This window comes from Larus michahellis, chromosome 9 (genome assembly GCF_964199755.1).
Source record: "Larus michahellis chromosome 9, bLarMic1.1, whole genome shotgun sequence".
Classification (NCBI taxonomy): domain Eukaryota; kingdom Metazoa; phylum Chordata; class Aves; order Charadriiformes; family Laridae; genus Larus; species Larus michahellis.
The window spans coordinates 9,955,657-9,973,760 of record NC_133904.1 but is presented as its reverse complement, the minus strand read 5'-3'; the positions used below and the strand labels follow the sequence as shown (position 1 = coordinate 9,973,760).

At 49.8% G+C, this 18,104-nt stretch overlaps 3 protein-coding genes across 5 annotated transcripts in view; all 3 read right to left on the bottom strand.

Moving 5' to 3' along the window:
- Window positions 1-6,287, bottom strand: part of CEMIP (cell migration inducing hyaluronidase 1) — a 115,472-nt gene extending 109,185 nt beyond the window's left edge. For both annotated transcript variants that reach the window (XM_074599870.1, XM_074599872.1), the window contains exon 1: window positions 5,105-6,287. The gene's annotated coding sequence lies outside the window, so the exon portion shown is untranslated. The remainder of the gene's footprint in view (window positions 1-5,104) is intronic.
- The window catches only part of LOC141748211 (cell surface hyaluronidase CEMIP2-like), a 59,123-nt gene extending 45,755 nt beyond the window's left edge, over window positions 1-13,368 (bottom strand). For both annotated transcript variants that reach the window (XM_074599869.1, XM_074599868.1), the window contains exons 1-9: window positions 12,432-13,368; window positions 12,206-12,334; window positions 9,425-9,925; window positions 4,405-4,545; window positions 3,690-4,251; window positions 3,249-3,418; window positions 2,747-2,935; window positions 2,221-2,390; window positions 1,161-1,370 (exon numbers count right to left, since the gene is read on the bottom strand). In XM_074599869.1, coding sequence (XP_074455970.1) covers window positions 1,161-1,370; window positions 2,221-2,390; window positions 2,747-2,935; window positions 3,249-3,418; window positions 3,690-4,251; window positions 4,405-4,545; window positions 9,425-9,925; window positions 12,206-12,334; window positions 12,432-12,456 — 2,097 coding nt within the window. In that variant the 5' untranslated portion in view covers window positions 12,457-13,368. The remainder of the gene's footprint in view (window positions 1-1,160; window positions 1,371-2,220; window positions 2,391-2,746; window positions 2,936-3,248; window positions 3,419-3,689; window positions 4,252-4,404; window positions 4,546-9,424; window positions 9,926-12,205; window positions 12,335-12,431) is intronic.
- A 2,517-nt stretch (window positions 13,369-15,885) lies between these two features.
- The window catches only part of ABHD17C (abhydrolase domain containing 17C, depalmitoylase), a 33,525-nt gene continuing 31,306 nt past the window's right edge, over window positions 15,886-18,104 (bottom strand). Inside the window, exon 4 of the mRNA XM_074600675.1 lies at window positions 15,886-17,391. Within this exon, the coding sequence (XP_074456776.1) occupies window positions 17,172-17,391 (220 nt within the window). The 3' untranslated portion in view covers window positions 15,886-17,171. The remainder of the gene's footprint in view (window positions 17,392-18,104) is intronic.

Genomic DNA, 18,104 nt, shown 5'->3' with positions numbered 1-18,104 from the left:
ACCAATATTAACATAAGGCTTAATTTTTCACCCCGGGCAGGTTCCTTCAATTCCAGAGGTTTAATACCAACAAGAAGAAAAAGCAAGTTAAACCATATCTGCACATACCGGGCAAGTCTCCTACCACCTAATGGCTCTGTACACAAAAGCAGGCTCTACAGCCAGAGCAAATCATGTATACGAGAAGGCAGTGAGAAATTTTGAGTCATCTGGACAATACAAATCCAGCTTAGGGTACATGAAAAGTACTCCCAGTTGTGCAAGCCCAACATCACGTTTTTGTGAACGCATCCTTTTGGGGGAAGCCCTTCACACAAGAGGCCCAGCGGAGCGCAGCTAGGTTGTGTCTTACACAGCTTTATGCCCAGGGTTGAGAAAAAGTTGTCAGGGCAAAGGCGGGAGGTGACGGGTAGTTCAGGGAGTGTCTCTGCCTGAGCGCACATCGGGTGGATGAGGAAATGCCCATGGACACCGAAACACCGTTCAGGGTCCTGCAGAGCACACAGCAATTGGACGTGTCAGGACTGGAGCAGGAATCTGTCTTTTTCCAGCTGGGACACGTATGGCTTTTTTGTGGTTTGTGGGTTTTTTTTGGTTTTTTTTTACGTTCCTCTCCACAACGCCCTTGTGAGGATCTAGGTCAAAGCCAAGTTCCTGAGGGCTTTTCTGGCACCGAAGCAGACATTTGGGTCTGTCCCTCTCATATTTCACTCCCTTTGTCATGTGAATATTTTGGGATATATTTCACATTGCCCTGACTTGAACAACCCCTGTCTTTTCTATCTCCTCTGCAAATTAAAGGTCCATTGTTTCAGTCAGGTCCAGTAAAGGTCCATTGCTTTCCTTTTAAAAGAAAGTTCCTATTATCACAAACTGTCCAGAATAACCATGGCAAAGCTACCACTGTATGTGATCACACCACTACTAATATTAATTAGGCAATACTAAGAAGCTGAAACTCCTTTCAAAGAGCTGCACTACCAGAGCAATGGTCCTAACCTGAACACCAGTCAAATGAAGTTGACAAGTCGGGACATTTCTTGGGGAAAAGATGCCTTCTTTCAACATTCTGCTTTCTCTTTGCATCACAAACGGCTCTTACTGTTTAGCAGTGCCTAAGCAAAGAAATTAACTTGGTACTAATAAAATATGTCTCCTACCAGAAGGCCATGAGTTCCATGTATGGCAACACACCTAGAGAAGCAGTGGTGGATAGCCAGGTTATCGAGGTAGGTCGGGCGTTCGTAGCCTCCTCTCTCATCCACATCCTCAGCCAGGTGAAAATGCACAGGGTAACTGCCCAGGATCTGCTGCCCCATGTTTTTTAATTCCACTCCTGACATGTGAACAGAGCGAAAATTCCTTAGGATCTGTTGAGACAAACATAGAACCAAATAAGGCATTACAATATAAACACATGCAAAAAGAAAAACGCTTTTTTTTTTTTCTTCTTCTTCTTTCTCTCATTAGGCAATACGTTTGCAGAGTGAGCCAGGGCCTGATCCCAGAAGGAAGCGTCAGCTCCCTGCTCTGAGTCACGGCAGCGCAGCACCTGCAGAGCACACCAACGGGCACGGGGCTGCCACGTACAGCTGCCAAACACCCTGCGTGGCATTTTGCAACAGCCGTGTGTGACACGGCTATGGGTAAGGTCCTCCTGTCAGCTACATTTGCCACCAGGCTCTGTTTCCTGGCAACTTTACCTCTGTCAAACGATTTCAGGCAAGACCTGCACAGCTCCCCGATTTCCACCAACTGGTAGAGGAGTCATTCTACACAGAGCCCCTGGAACAGCAAGACTTTGCACCTCCACCAAGAACATGTGGGACAACCAAGAGGAGGCAAAGCACAACAGGGTGAGACCCAGCGCTTCTCTGAGCCATGAAGGGAGCAGGGTTGCTCTGCAGGAAGCACAATTTCTTCGGCGACATCTCACAAACTGTGTCACTTCACACTGACCCTACTGACAGCGATGCCACTAAAGAATCCCCTCTAACCCAGGGAAGGGTACAGTTTTGCACACGCGGTGACCAAACGGCATAGCCTCATCGCAAGTCTAGTCTTGCGAAACAGGCCAACAAACATTTCCCTCCTTTACAGACAAGTATACCTTTTTTCCCCACAAGCAATGGTAGTTTCGTGCATTATATTGCTTGTTTACACACCAGGAAAGGAACGATTTGAAACAACCTAGAGGCATATGCGTTAAAAATCACTCACTTTAATATGTCCTCCAAATGTGTCAAAGGAGAAAAACTGACATTGATTTTGTCCATAACAGGAGTCTTCCATTTCTCCTTGAATAAGTATATTTCTTGTCAGAAGACCAACCTCTGCCCTCATATCGACGCCGTCTATGACTTCTCCAATATGAAGATAAAGTGGGCTGCCTGTGAAAATCAGAAATCTCTTCATTCAGGGCGAGCACAGCATCTTCATCATGGTATTGTTCTAAGCAAGCACTTGCCTTTCATTTAAGCAATCACAAAGTCTGGGGACATGCCCAGTTGTCAGTATTTGATCCCAGAGGAGATCAGCGCTTCCCCTAGCTTTGACAAGGAACTACTGCCTTCGGTCAAACTTCAAAGTCCCAATATAATACTGGGGCTTTCAGCTCTCATATGACAAGCATCCATGTGTTTATGGCACAAAAACTAGCTAAAAAGACAAGTAAATGTAGAACAATAGAGACAAGAAAATATAAATATTTACCACAAATGAGTGGCTTAAAAAAATTACTTCATACCGTCGATTTTCACTTGATTACTTTTACATTCAGGGCAAGGAAGGAGATTAAACTCTTCAGCCTGATGCATAGAATAATCAGTACTGGCAACGACGATCCGGTCACCAGGTAACCAACTAGTAACCTCATCCACCAAATGAAGAATTATTCCTTTGGACACTTCCACTTTAAATCCATTATGAGGCACTCCTGAAAAATGAAGCAGTCAATTAGTTTTACAGTTGTGCATGACAAAACGATGCAACTAGCCAAAGAGCATATCGGGTTAGTTTTTACCTAAATAACTGTGTGTGATAGAAGTGCTCTAGCTGTTAAATATGTCAGTGCCATCTCCTTGTGGGCAGCTAAAACGTTACTTTGTGAGAGCAATGCCGTTAGTGTGATCACCGTCCATATGAGAAAAGACCACGGTATTATTGTCATTGCACTGTTCAGATTCCCAGCGGACAGAAAAAGCAGAGCAAAGCAACAGAAGACAAGCGATTGTTGGGGAAGACTAAACCTTTTATCCATCCACTGAAAGCAGTAACAGTAAAACGGGTGCCGTCGTAGGTAAGGAAATCTCTTCGGGCTACGGCTAACCCCGTTGTTCCATTCCCGTGATAATCCCGCTTCTCTTCCGCTGTGGACCCCTGATCCCCTCCGAGGATCCCCACCAGCGCCCAGGGCTGCCTGGAGGAGACGGGGAAGGAGCAAAGCGAGTGACATCCCCAACCCTCCATCCCCTAAACAGCTCGGGCAGGAGGGAACGACCCTCCCTTCCCTCCCTCCCTCCCTCCCCCGGCCGGGGTTGCCCCCCGGGCCCGGCCGAGCCCCCGCTCTCTCCGCTCCGTCGGGGCGAGCCCCGGGCGGGCGCGGCGGCGCGGCGGAGCTGTCCATGGTGGCGCGGCGGGACCGCCCCCGGCCCCCCCCAGCCCCCGCCCCGCACCGCCTCCCGCCTCACCTGTAGCCCAGGCGGGCGATGAACCTGCTGCCCAGGCGGTCCCGCAGCAGCAGCCGCGTCTCCAGCGTGAGGCTGCGGGCGGCAGAGTCCCCCACGGCGGCCGCCACCAGCCTGCCGGCGGGCTGGAGGGCCAGGAAGGCTAGCAGCCGCCGGCACTCGCCGGGCTGCAGGTGGGTGTCGAAGCGCCCCGCCGCCACCACCCGCCCCGTACCGGCGTCCAGGATGCGGAGGTTGAGCCCGCGGCTGCCCCACCGCTTCTCGGAGGAGTAAGGGCCGTGGCGGAGCCCGCCGGGGTGGAGGGTCTTGTCCAGGAGGGTCCAGGAGCGGGGCCGCCGGCCGTGAAGCTCCAGCACGCCGCCGCCACCCACGCCCACGAACTTCTGCCCGAAGCCCTCCACTGCCGCCCCCTCGGCGGCTCGCCCGTACAGCGAGATGGTGGCCCGCGAGCCGTAGGGGCAGCGCTCCGAGCCGATGTGCAGCTCCCCGCCGTCGTGGATGAGGATGTAGCGGGCCCGCAGGGTGATGGGCGGCCCGTGGGGGCGGTCGGCGAACACCAGCCTCCCTGGCGAGCGAGGGGAGAGGAGCGGGACTGGGGGCGAGCACCGCCGGGAGCGGGAGGTGCCATCCAGCCGGGCCGCCCCCCGCAGCGTCCGGGCTCCGGGAGCAGCCGGCGGCCCCGGGAAGGGATGTGGTGGGGGGGGGCGGCCCCGCTTACCTCCGTCGCGGATGACGAGGGAGTGGAAGGCGGCGGAGCTCTCCAGGCGCAGGGCCACCCCCCGGCCCACCACAGCGGCTCGGCGGGTGTCGGAGCCGGGTCGCCACGGGGCGAGGTACGGGGCGGCCTCCGGGCAGGGCCCTGCAAGAGACGGATGGCGGCAGCAGCAGCGGGGCGCGGAGGGGCGCGGGAGGGCGCGGAGGGGCGCGGTACCGACCTGATGCGCTGCCACCGCTCGCTGCTCCCCGACGCGTCCCGCGGCGGCGCCGGGACCGGGACCGGGACCGGGTCCGGCGCGAAGGGCAGGAGGAGCCGCGGCTGCCCGGGGCTCCCCGCGGTCGCCGTCGGTACCTGCTGCCCGCACCCGCGGAGCCGCGGGGCCGCCCCCGCCCGCAACACGTGTGCGGCGGCGGCTCCTTCCCCGCGGGTTTGCACGGAGACGGCGCAAAGGCACATTTTGCTTTTGACGGGTTTTGGTGGGTTTGTTTTTTTTTTTTTCCCTTCACTCAACCGAGCGAGTCCGAAAACACAAATCCCCTCCCGCCCCCTTTTCCCCGATTCCACACATCCCCGGCCACGGCGAGGCAACCACAAGCAGCAGTACAAACAGAGAGACGAGCCGGCGAGGAGAAAAGCCCAGCGGCAGATCGACGGAGAAGTACCGGCGGGTTTGAAACTTCGGCTGCAAAGATCCCCTTACCTAACCCCGGCAGCGACGAGCCGCAAACTTTGCACGTCGCCTCTCGGGAGCTCCCGACGCGGGCTGCCCGGGCACCCCCGGCTGCAGGCGGCAGAGACAGGGGCAGGCAGGCGCAGGCAGCTCCCGCTCCTCCGCTCCGGCTGCCTCCCCTCCGCCTCCCTATTTATATCCATCTTCCAACCGCTGGCGGTGCCCGCACTGTTTACAGCAGCCGAGCTGCTGGCTCCTCCCAGCCGGGGACGATCCCTCCAGCCTGGACGTATATCTGCGACCGGCGCCCAGATGCTCCGGGCCGGGGAGAGCCCCGCTGCCCGCACGCAAAGGTCTTCCCCGGCTCCCAGCCCCGGGGGCTGTGGGCTCCTCGCCACCCTCCCCTGGGGTCATGGAAGTCCCAGCCCGGGGAGGGCCCTGGGGGCTCCGTGGAGACCAGCAGAGCCCCCCCCCCGCCCCTCGTCGGGCTTAAAAGCCCCATGCAGTGTGCAGCTGGGGGCCAGCCGCCTCCCCAAGAAAGGCAAAAGGCTGAGGCACGCCAGCCCCCAGACCTCGATGTGGTCACTGGGGCTTGGCATGCCTTGGCCCTTCTAGGGACGCTCCGGCACCTTCCCGCAGCGGTGTTTTGCCCTGTGCTTTCTTGCATCAGGCAGATCTACGGAGAACGCTGTAACCCAGCAACTGCAAAAGTTCCCCTGACATTGGGTGAGCAGAGAGGTACCTGCCACTTCATCTCTCATCACCCGCTGAACCAACCCATAGTCAGAGCCTGGGGTGAAAGAGAGGAAAAGCCTTAGAAGGTGCTCTCACATGACACGGCCTCAAAGAAACCCATGTGCTTTCAGCCCCATGGCCTGGGTTTGCAGGTTCCTGTCCAGACTCCAGTCTCAGTGGACATGGCACTGCCTGCAGAAGGACCATCACACACTGGTTTGTTTTCCATGAACCAAACTATCACATTTTTTTATGGGCTCTAAAATATAGCATAACTGAGCTTCCAGGTGACACATAAAGACAGGTAACTACTCACTCTGGCCACTGCCTTCTCCCTCCCAGAGTCTACATATAATCCTTCACCTCCACTCCAGAGCCCGACATCCAGAGAGGACGAGCCAGAAGCGGGCAGGCAACAGTGCCAACTGCTGCCCCTGCCCAAGGCCAAAGCCAACGAGGTGCAAAGCCACAGGTGCTGCCGATCTCAGAGACATTTGTGTGCCATCATCTGGTCAAACCGTTCCAATCTGTCACCTCTGAAATTTATTCTGGTGCAGGATTTCTTCTGACGGAGGGCACAAAGAGGCTATAGTTATGGTAATCAGGAGCAAGTGCTGTCAGACAAAATATGGGAACAGACTGGAAGCAGGGGGGTGGGCAAGGGGCACGTCCGTGCCCCACGCTCCAGACAACAGCTCTGGAGCGGGAGCAGCACTCGCTTGGGCTAAACAAAACCCAACCCCTGTCTTACAGCCTGTCCTGGGACCCAGGGTACTGCTGAATCTGAAGATAAGCATCCAGCCTAGAGAAACAAATCCAGATAACACACCTCTCACTTCAATACCCCATAAATACAGGGAAACGTTAGAGCTGCCACCTTTGCTACCGGCTGTTCATCTATCATTTAGTGCTGGCACTTCTATTCCTGTCTCAAATAGCTTTTGTCATTTTCCTTCCAAAAAACCGGCATTAGTCAGCGTTGTGCCTCCTCCTTATCTGAATATGACACACATGAATGCAGGTCATGGGAAAGCTGAGCTGTTATCAGAGGTACAGGAGGCTGGGCTCAAATTTTTTTGAGACGGATTTATCTACCAGTAAAAGTTTCAGGCAAGACAAGACAAATAGGAGTATTTTGTCTTAAAATACACTAACTAAATTCTCTGAATTCAACACTTCTAGAAGTGCAAAATTTGAGGTAGAAGAGGCCTTGAACCTTAATTTTACACTGGTCGGGGCCCTAGAAATCTTGTACCTCTTTATTTAAAATATTTACTCTGTGCAAAAGATTTCATGGACTTGCAATCTAAATAAAAGGCAACAATGATTAATCTAACACAGTAATAGTGGAAATAAATGTGGCACAGGCTTTGGTTCGGGATAAACTTTGTGCAGGCCTTATGAAATGATCAGTAAAGCCAAACTCGCGTCTGTTTACACGGGACTTTTCCCGAACAAGAACCCAATTATTTTTAAGGTGTGAGCACTGTTTAAATCCTTCAAAGCCATTTTTCCTCTGTAACCCTCAAAATCCACATAAATACACTGGTCTGATTCTTTTTCTGAAATAACTACTTTCAGGTAAATGATTTCAGTGCCATTTTCCCCTGTGTTAAGTTCTCAGTGGCCTGAGGAAGAAAATTTCAGAGTAAATACGACTGGACACATCATCCTGGTTTTCTGAAGATTCCCATCTCATTTTAAGAAACACACAGAAGTGCCTATTGTTATCTGGAACTTGGTGCTCGGGAGCTAAGCTCTTCTCCTTTCACTCTTCTGCAAATTTCATTTTTTGAGACGGTTTTTCTTTGCGGCAGCACCGGTTTGAAGCTTACACCACAGCACTGGGTTACAGGACGCATCCTCAGCACAAGCGCATTCCCAAAACATCCTCTCACCTGCAAGTGGGAAACCATGACTAACGCTCACCGCCTCAAACATACGGCTGGTGCAACCCTTCCTGGCAAAAATAACCAACCCAAACCCTCCTTCGAGTGTTATTGTTGGTTATAAACTGAAGTTTACCTTTCTAACAAACAAAACTGGGTCATTTTCCGTAATGGGCTACCAGGTATGAGGCAACCTCGACCGTGTCTCGGCGTGTCGCAATGACTGTAACACTTTGCCGACAAACGCGACGACATTTGTCAATAACAAATACCGATGGCTGGCGAGGTTCCATTTTAAGGCCACGGGGCAACACAAAGCGGCTGTAAGGGAGCGGGCGGGGGGTGCATGGACCCCCAGACCCCTCTTCCCAGAGACCCAGATCTCGCACACCAAGCGGAAAGGAGGGTTCCTCCTCCGTGGGTGACTCTCCCGGGCACGCTCCCTCCCTGCGCCGTTTCCTGCTTCCTTCTGGCTCCTCGGGGAAAGGAAGGAGCAGCCGAGTCGGCATCCCCCGAGCAGCACCCCCTTCCCAGGGCGGCTCCGCGGGCTCGCTCCGGCCGTGCGGGGCCCGGGGCTCCCGCAGCAGGGCCAGCGACACCTCGGACCGGGCTGTCCCAAACCTTCCGACCGCCCGGAGCCCCCACACCGCGGGGGGGGGGGGGAACGGGCCGCGGCCGCGGGGCGCGCCCGGACCCTGCGGCGCCGCGGACGGACGGGGGGGGGCGCCCCTGCACAGCCGCTGCCCGCCCTGCCTGTGCCCTGCCTGCTGCCTGCCCCCTGCCTGCCCTGCCTGTGCCCTGCTCGTCCTGCCCGTCCCCTGCCTGTCCCCTGCCCGTCCTGCCTGTCCCCTCCTCTGCCTGCTGCCTGCCTTGCTTGTCCCCTGCCTGTCCCCTGCCCTGCCTGCTGTCTTACCTGCCTGTCCCCTGCCTGTTCTCTGCTCTGCCTGCTGTCTTCCCTGCCTGTGTCCTGCCTGTGTCCTGCCTGTCCCCTGCCCGCCACACTCCCCCCAGGTCTGGGCAAACCTGCACATCCTGGAAGTGACGGACGTAGGCCATTAGCTCCTACGTTATACTAATTAACGCATATGATATTTTTTTAATTTTTTTTTTTTTTGCTCCTCTTCCCAGCCACAGATCCTGTAATTCTCCACTATTTTTTTAACCTTTTTTTTTTTTTTAAATTAATTTTACGTTTTCAATATAGCATAGCTGTGTTTCCCACAGGCAAGCCCCAGTTCGGAGCAGGGGAATGGATCACACCAGCTTCTGGTGGGAGCTGGAAGTGCTGGGGAGCGGTGAGGAACACACAGCTAACGCTGGCATTAGAGCTGCACTCAGGGGCCACACCGAGCCGGGCACTGCCTCACCACAACATGGCTTTTACTGCCTGTATTGACTCCCACAGACTGTCTCCTTACAATGGCCCATCTGCGGTGACTGCCCCCCGCACGCCAGACCAGCCTTCGTCCAGCGTCTCCTCTCCCGCAGACATCGACTGCTTCCCACCCGCCTCATCGCAGACCTCCCGCTGGGGGCTGAGCACTCTGAGCCCTGGACCATGGGGACCACCACACAGGACCACCGCGTACCCACTGCACCCTGTGATGTCCACCCTTGCCGGCACCCCTCGCCCTGGCAGCACGGAGCCCGGCCCCACGCCTTCAACTCAGCCAGCACCAGAATGCATTTGAGACACCAACCCCACATCTCCTCCTTATATACCTACCACTTTGTTCCACTTTGGGCTTTAATGGTGTTTTCCTCGGTTTAAGCATTTGCTTCTTGAGCAGAGAGAAGGCCTTGGACTGCTGAGCTTCAGACAACACTCCCATATTCCTGAGGAGCCGAAGCACCCTGTGGAGCAAGAACGGCTTCACCTTGTGCTGGGCCACCTTGAGACGACTGTTGTGAATTTTGGGCAGGTTGACTTCTCGACCACAGTTGTAAAACCGAAAGAGATTCCAGGCCAAGCTAGGTCCAAAAGTGTCCATCAAAATATATCTGGAAAGTTTAAGGAGCATGTCACAGGACAACTGCTTTTCTTGGGGTTTCTGGCCCAGATTCTGACTTGGCAAACTTCTCCTTCCCTGGTGACCCAGGAGGGAGCTGCTCCCGAGCAGGCTGGAGGCTTTGTACGAGCCCACGGTCCCGGGAAGGGTTTTCTGACTGTGCAACAGTCCTTCATAATCCGGATCCCACAGAGAACTGTTGGGATTCAGGCTACGTTCTGAAATAATCGTAAACACAGTAAAAGCTGTTAAACATAAACAGCAAAGAATCCCAGTGGGTTTGTTTCTTCAAAAAAACCCAACCCTCAACTATATCTTTCTTTCCATTTATCAATGTTCTGCTGTAGCCCTGGATAGAATGCAGATTGCTACATTACTTTGACAAACTTACTGAATGTTTCGACAGGCCAAATCAATGGATTTGCAATTTTTAGGTACTACAATGTAATAACGATTATTTGTAATATTTTGTTCAAATTAATGTTTTCTGTAATGCTCTGGAAAACTATCTTTGTTATACGTACACACACTCCAGGGTACCCAGACTCCTAAAAAAAAAAATGCCAATCACCAAAAAAATATGCACTTTTCCATATGCATTTTCTGAAAAATAAGAAAAATAATGATTCCTATTAAAGACTACAAAAGCCTTTTTCATGCATGACTAAGAAAGGAAACTCCTATGCTCCCACTGGGCCATTTGCACGTTGGGTCCAGCCCCAGGGCCCAGCACAGCCCCCAGGTTTCCAACAGATAAAGGTTGGGTTTCAATGAAAGGCTCAGTTTTGCTTTCTAGGCGACCTCGCTGGTCTCCGCCTGCTGATTAAAGCCATTAATTAGCCTGCTGTACCAGGGTTAAGCTGCCCCTGCTCGAAGGCCACAGTAGCTTCATCCTGCGGACAAGGAGGTACTGCTATGGGAGAATCCAGACTCTCTGGAGCTTAAATTTGCTTCTAAGGCAGTGCCCCTACACAGCTCCCCTTCATTTGGGCTGAGCCTGAAGGTTCAATTTGTGCCCTGAGAATTGATCAGTAAAGCAATTAAACGCAACGTAAGGAGGCTGGGACTCCATGATGAGTTGGGCTGCAAACACACAAGAAAGCTCTAATAACTAAAAGGGACAAGGAACCCAAAACTTAATTGCATCTTGCCAAAAGTGTTTGAAATAGTTAATGTTTTAACATAACGGCACACTGCTAAAGGCTGGAGGTCACGTCCCCGGGAGCCCTGGAATGTGCCTGCAGCCTTCCCCTTCATTTCTTAGCAGACAACAAGATTTTTAAGAATGTTGTTCTGTTTCTTAGAGGTGGATCCCAGTCCAGCATGTTTGAGAAGCTTCAGGTATTATTTTTTTTTATTTGATTCAAGATTAAGGTTATCAGCTTGAAGTAGCTGTGACTTACGGTCCAGGGGATTGCTTGCATATTGTAATCATATTAGTTAAGTATTCTACTATTATGTTGGAATTTTACACATCAAAATGCACATTTATGGCTGTAATTCATCCCTGAAACATAACCCTGTAGCGCTTAGAAACTGCAAAATATGACTGCTAGGACTAGATGGCAGCGGATAACTCAGGAATATGCCATAACGAAAGCAGCATTTTGCATCTTTACTGTATCTTTCATTCAGAGCAATCAATAGCCATTGCAAGAACCCTATTCATAAGACCCCTGAGAGATCAATGAGCTCTTCCACTCGCTTACTGATGGGTTGACCCGAAGGGGAGCAAACTGCTTGTGCAAGATCCTCTGGAGGAACAAAGAGAGAGGGAGGAGGACCCCAGTAATATCGGGGGGGGTCCCTATGACCCCCTCCTCCTGCGCAGATGTGTTGCGGGGCAGATGGTCCGTGTGGAGGAGGACCAACACACCGCTGCCATCCGACTGGCGCCCGTCTGAGCCGAAGGGAAAGGGCTTTGGGGCAGACCCAAAGCGTCCTTAAGTGCACCTCATGGCACGGCCGCAGCGGAGCGACTCGAGATGTAAGCAATGTTAAATCTTTAAGTACGTCTGCAAGCTTTCCAGAACAAACTGCCGTGTAAAACATCGTTTAGAATAAACAAAACTTTGGATCAATACCGTGTCTTCAAGGCAGCCCTGAAACCAAAAACGGCCTGAGGAACTAAGAAAAAATAAATTAAGGGCCCGTTGCATGCAGTCACCTCCAGAGCCACGGTCAAACCGTGCCGTTTATCTACGCCTCCGAGTCAAACTGGAAACGAGAGGCCTGTTACCCTTCCGTTGTTTTTTTTGTCAGATAAAAGTCATGGTTAGCCCTTCCAGCCGCACTCCTCCTCCTCCCGGCCCGGGACACCCCCAGCCGGGGCAGCCCCGGGCCCGGCCCGGCCGGAGCGGCGTCAGCCCACACTGGGCCAGCTGGGGAGGGCGGACCGCTCCCGGCCCCCTCCTCCTCCTCCTCCTTCTCCATCCTCCTCCTCCCCGCCAGCACTGCCCACCCCACCGCCGGGGGACCGTCACCGTGTCGCTACTGACTGTTGACGCTCGTCGCCTGCGCCCCGGGCCGGGCGCCCACCAGCAGCAGCAGCAGCAGCGGGAGCAGCATCCGGGCGGCGGCGGGGGGACCCTTGGGGGGACCCGGGGTTCCCGGCCCGGGGGGGCCACCTGCAACACAGACAGAGGGGTTGGCCCCGCAGAACGCCGCCGCCGCCTCGCCCGGCTGCCCCCCGCCCGCACACCGCGGCTTGCGGCGGCTCCTTACCCGTCGGCGCCCGGCGGAGCGGCATGGCCGGCGGCGCTCCCTTCGTGCCCGGGCCCCGCTGCAAGCCCAGCTCCCCCCCGGCGCCGAGCCCGGGGGCTGGGAGGCTGCCCGGGCTGCGGCAGGAGGGATTTTTTTCTCCCCCACCTGGCCGGAGACAAGGGCTGGTTATGTCGGGAGCTGCCGCCAGCCGGCACTTGCGGGCGCAGGGCGAGCAGAGATGCTCCGGTCTCCGCCGAATGGGAAAAAACTTCGTCCAGGTGCCACACAGAGCAGAAGGGAGAGCGCACCTTTGTGTGCAGCAGGCCCCGGGTAAAGCTACAAGCCCAGGGGACAGAGGACTTGCCCATGCCCCAGCAAACCTACAGGAACCCAGAGTTTTACTTTATAAAAGCAAGGTAGCCCACCACGCCACTGGGGCACAAGGCAATCCAGAATAAAGCAGGTTTTTTACCTTTACAGGAAGCAGAAGACACTGTACAATTAACATGCTGAAGGTGTAGGGGTCATCTTGGGATTTCTTCTTTCTTTGACGTTTTTCTTTTTTTTTTTTAAATTTTTTTTTATTTTCTAGGCATGTTACTCTAACACTTCCTGCAAAGTACCGCAGGCACCCAGCTACAAACCCAGATGTTGCCAGAGGCAGCATGTGAAAGGAGTGGTGCTCGCTCTCCTGCTCCAAGGACCGGCTCACCCTTTTTACTGTTGTAACAGTTATGAGACCCAAATATTGCACATATAACCTCCCTCTTCGAAATTCATCCCAATCCGATCCAAGAATTACTGCTGGGCTTGGAAAGCAATAAATACTAAGCAGGTAGTTTCTGTGCTTGACCTCATCCCCCAGAGCGGATCGACCACCATCAAACAGCCACCGGACCCTTAACCAGTGCTGGGAGTACAAAACGATGATGTTTGCAACTCAAGGCATTTCAGAGCTAAAATGGCTGGTGAATTCCACAAAGGATACAGAGAAATAAGGTAAATGGACTTAAACGAGATCATTAATTTACATTCACGAGAATAGACCCAGGGAAGAAAACCTTTTCCAAATGAGAACAATCAAGGTTTACTGCTGAAGGAATCACCAGAGGAAGAACATGCATTGGTTCTCAACTTCTGTGTTCAGCATCATTCAGAAAAAGCAAATACGATGCAGAGTTTATAAAAGATGTGCACAATACCAAGTGGAAACACAGGTTTGGGCATTTAGAAAGCTAAAGGCTCAGCACCCAGAGCAGACTTGCCACAAGTTACAGGAAGAACGAGGAAGAAAAACGCAGCAGAGGCAACTCGGGGTAACAGGTCTCCATGTGAATATGAGTTAAATTTGTACAGTTACATAAACTGAAAAAGCAAATTCCCTGAAAAATGCTACCTTTAAAGCTGTGACAAATGTTTCCCTCTGGCTTTTCAAAGCACAAACATTAAACAACTACTGACAGAAAAGCAGATGTGCCACATCTTACCTTCCTGAAAAAAAGCCGCTCTTCCCAGATGGCTGTACTATATGAACAAAGTCACCCAGGAAAAACAAAGAGAGCACCCACATCGAGAAAAAATATTCATGATCATTTATACCCTTGGAAGACCCGTTGCATAATTTATTCAGGCCCAGCCAGCCCTTTTTACAGCGACACCTCGATAGCTCTAATATATGCATAACAAGTCCTCGCAAAGGCCCACATTACACATTTACATGACAGAATGTCAGCAGTTTGCTGGAACAGACTATTTTTTTAGCCCAATCCAAAGTTTCTCCTTCGTAACCTCACATCATCCCCCTTCCCGTGATTTAAAAATTCGGTTATAACCTTTTTTCTTTAAGCAAATGGAGAGCTGAAGTCCATTGTCTTATTAGTTTCATGAGTTGGCCACTGTTTTTTTTTTTTTTTTTAAATAATAATTCTAATGTTGACCAGTAGTGTTTGTAAATACCTGAAATAATGATACTTTGATACAAGTTTACAACATGAAGCAGCTCACTAGTACTATTTGCTTTATTTTGTATAAAGCAAGTGTCAGAAAATTATGAAAATTTCAGAATTCATTTAAGAACTATTCCACAGGAACAGGGATACAAGGAAAGTTATTTAAGGGAGCAAACAGCTAAACAAATTATTGACTCAAAAGGGTGGGAAGAAGATCCATACCAGTAGATCGCTGATAGGTCAAGTAACATTTTAATTAACAGCAAAACATTTGTGTTAGTTAAATGTAGATGAACTTCACAAAGCAAAACAGACAACACAAAAGCCAGAAGAACAGTGAGGCGAACTCTGAGAATTAGTTCGGCAGGAATTTGGGCAAAGAAAAGAGAGCACAAGTGGAAATTCATGTTCAGCCAGAACATTGTGACCTCGGGCTGCATGTGCAGAGACTGTGGGACACACGACAACGTTGAATTCAGATTGGGGGGGTCTCATTAACAGAGGAATACCAACAATAAGCAAAGCAAATGCAAAGACAAGTCACAAAATGACTGCAGGAGTTAGAAAAGCAGTAATTAAAAAAAATAATAAATCAATTTATAGGGAAAAGGTTAAAAGTACCAGTTTGCTGAAGTAAAAGGGTAGCTACAAGGGGAGGAAACATTGAAGGCTGAAGTTTTTAAAGCAACACAAAGATCAATGTGGGTATCAAAAAACATTGCCTAATTAACTAAAAATTCCCCAAGTCACTACCTGGACAGGCTGACACTTTCCAAGGTTACCTTGAACACCTACACCATAGACATCAGCTTTGTTCCACAGGGCTACAGTCTCAGGAAGAACACATGCGGAAATGGAAGAAAATCCACCGCAGATTTATGAAGGTGCAAAATAAAACATAATTAAAAAAAACAGAGAGACACACATATGTGAACATTTATTTAACATACAGGAGGGAAGCAGCAAACTTGAGCTGATGATTAGGCAAAACCTGCCAATTTTGGCTGGAACAGCCACCAAGAGAAGAGCTGGGAGCCTGTGGCTTGGGGCATTTAAAAACTCACGACTGGACAACACAGATGCACAGACCCGAATTCTAAGGCTGCAGATGATGTGGAGCAGGACGGGTGTCCCCATTTCCCCCCGCTGTAAGTGAAAATACCAGTTTTCCTCCTTTTACAGTAACAGGGCCAAGTCAATAATCAAAGACAACAGACTCACTTGACAATTAACTACAGGCCTCTTATAAGGACTCATGACAACTATGTTCCAGCATTTCTTCTAGGCAATGAATCATGACTTTTTGTTACTTAAAACCAGCTGAACACCATCTAAAACGAATCTCTTTTACATTTGATTTACATACCAAGCTTCATGGAAATGTGGCTTTGTACTTCAGGAGAATTTTCCTTGAAAGGAAGGAATTAAATAATCAAAATCAAGTTACTCTATCCAGTAATCCGTACTTTACACTTTCCTTGTGTATGAAAATTATGCACCAAATAAGATTCAAAAATTCAGCAAGCTCTAATCCATGCATCCTTTATTCCATTACAATCACTGTGTTGCATTCTAGCAACAGGACACAAACTGCAATCAATCGCGATCAATTTATACAACAATCTGAGGCTTACAGTACATTTAAGGCCTTTAAATTTGGAAAAATTAGACCTATGCTAGTAGTGTAACAATTTTTAAGTGTCTTGCATTTCTGATGCATAATCTGTGCGATTCCAGTGTCAAAGAATCAAATTACTTCTAAACTAAAAAGATCAGCTCAATGAAAATTTAGTTACATAAATTCATCAAAACATAAATGTGTAAATTTTTTTTTTGTCCTGGAAACTTTATAAAACTTTAATAGCAAAATAATATAGGGATAAAAACATATTTTAACAAAATGTATTCAATCATATACAAACCAGAATTTTGCAGTTTATTGTAACTAGACTTAAATTAAAACTACCAATTAAGAATCTATGCACAATGTAAATTCAAATATGTACAGTACTTTTAAAAAGTCTACAGGAATGCTTTACAGAAGGAAATGTCTGTTATGGCTATTATTCAGACCATCTGAATATTAAAATGAGTTTTCTAGTAGTAAATTTACACATTTATTTTTAAACAAAAGCAAATTTGTCCCTAGTTCCTTTAAGAATATTCCAGTTATGTTTATACAGGTAATGGAGAGGTCGTTACAGAGTTTAGCCCCATATAGTAGTTTATCTTCAGGAAAAAGTATATTTAAATAATTTACTCAGGAAGATCAGTAAGTTAACAAAAGAACACTAGAAGGGAGGAGGGGGAACTTCATCACAATAACTTCCCAGTTACAATACCACAGCTAGAAACTTCACAGAGAAAGCGCTCCCTTAGATTGAACCCATGACTGATTGTTCAGAACAAGCTGTAGCTCGTAACAGTTGTGTTCTCCACGCTGAGAACACTGGGAAAAAAAGTCTTTGTAGGACAGAATTATAAACGATCTGAAGCGAGACAGAGAAAACTGATCTTCGATTAATACAGCACTAGGTAAAAAGTGTCCCCATAAGCAGCTAGTATTCCCACTTCCTTCAGGGCAACGAAGCTAAAAATTGTTGGAATTACAGTAGTTGACCATATTTGTGTGCATTAGTAGAATAATTTCCAGATATAAAAGACAAATTTCATCAGATGTTTGATTAGAACACCCTAAAGACAGGGTATTTCTTCATAGTATAAAGCTATTACAGCTATCCAGTTAAAGCATGTGCAAAACCAGGTAATTTCTTCCGTTCACAGTAACTGAGGTAAAATCAGGTAGGCTTCTTCAGGAGTTGGGAAGTTCATGAGATATGAACTGTTTTAGTCTCTCTAAGTACTGTGCATAAAGCTCTATGTCATTATGCCCAGCCCCTTCCACCCAGAGGGGCTCCACGGCCCGCGGACATCGCTCGTACATGGCCAGGCCGTGGGAGAAATCGATCACCTCGTCTTCGGTACCGTGGATTACCAACACAGGAGAGGTTACTTTAGAGATCTTGTCAATGCTGGGGAGATGGAAAAAAAGAGAAACAGAGCTCAGCTTGGGGCTTTAACTTTCACACCATCACAGAAAGCAAGCTTAACTATCGACACACGACCCAGTTACCACTGCACGTTTTTAAGCGTCTGCAAAATGTTGGAATTGTGCCCAAGAGACATGGAACCAGGCTCACTCCCCAAATGCACGTGGAAACAGGAGCCTGCACTGCCATCACCATCATCCCACCAGTTCTAATGACAAGAAGCTCAAATGGTCACAACCAACCCCCCTCCTCCCCCCCCCCCCAAAACATAGAGTATACGAATCACAAAAAACATTGAGAGGCAAAAAAAGATTCCACAGGATGCGCTGCCAGCGCGGACTCTTCACATTACACATTATCAACTTCCAGTTTAACAGATTAGGAACTAATTAATTACATTCCAGTCATAAGACTCATGCAAAAAAAAAAAAAACACCTCAGCTCATGAGGTTTGAGCCTGTCTTTAAACCCCACAAATTAAGGCAGATTCAGCTCAAGAAAAACAATTCGTTCTTTGTCCTGATTGTCTGTGTTCAGATGGCAAGAACAGCATTACACGAGGATATTTAACTGCAAACCAGAAGAAATACAGAGGATTTTAAGTCATGCAACTAACAACTTCTGCAAAGTGGCCTTAAATTTTTTTTTTTTTTTCCTTTTGTTCGGCTACATTTAGCAGACAGGTATGGCTAGTG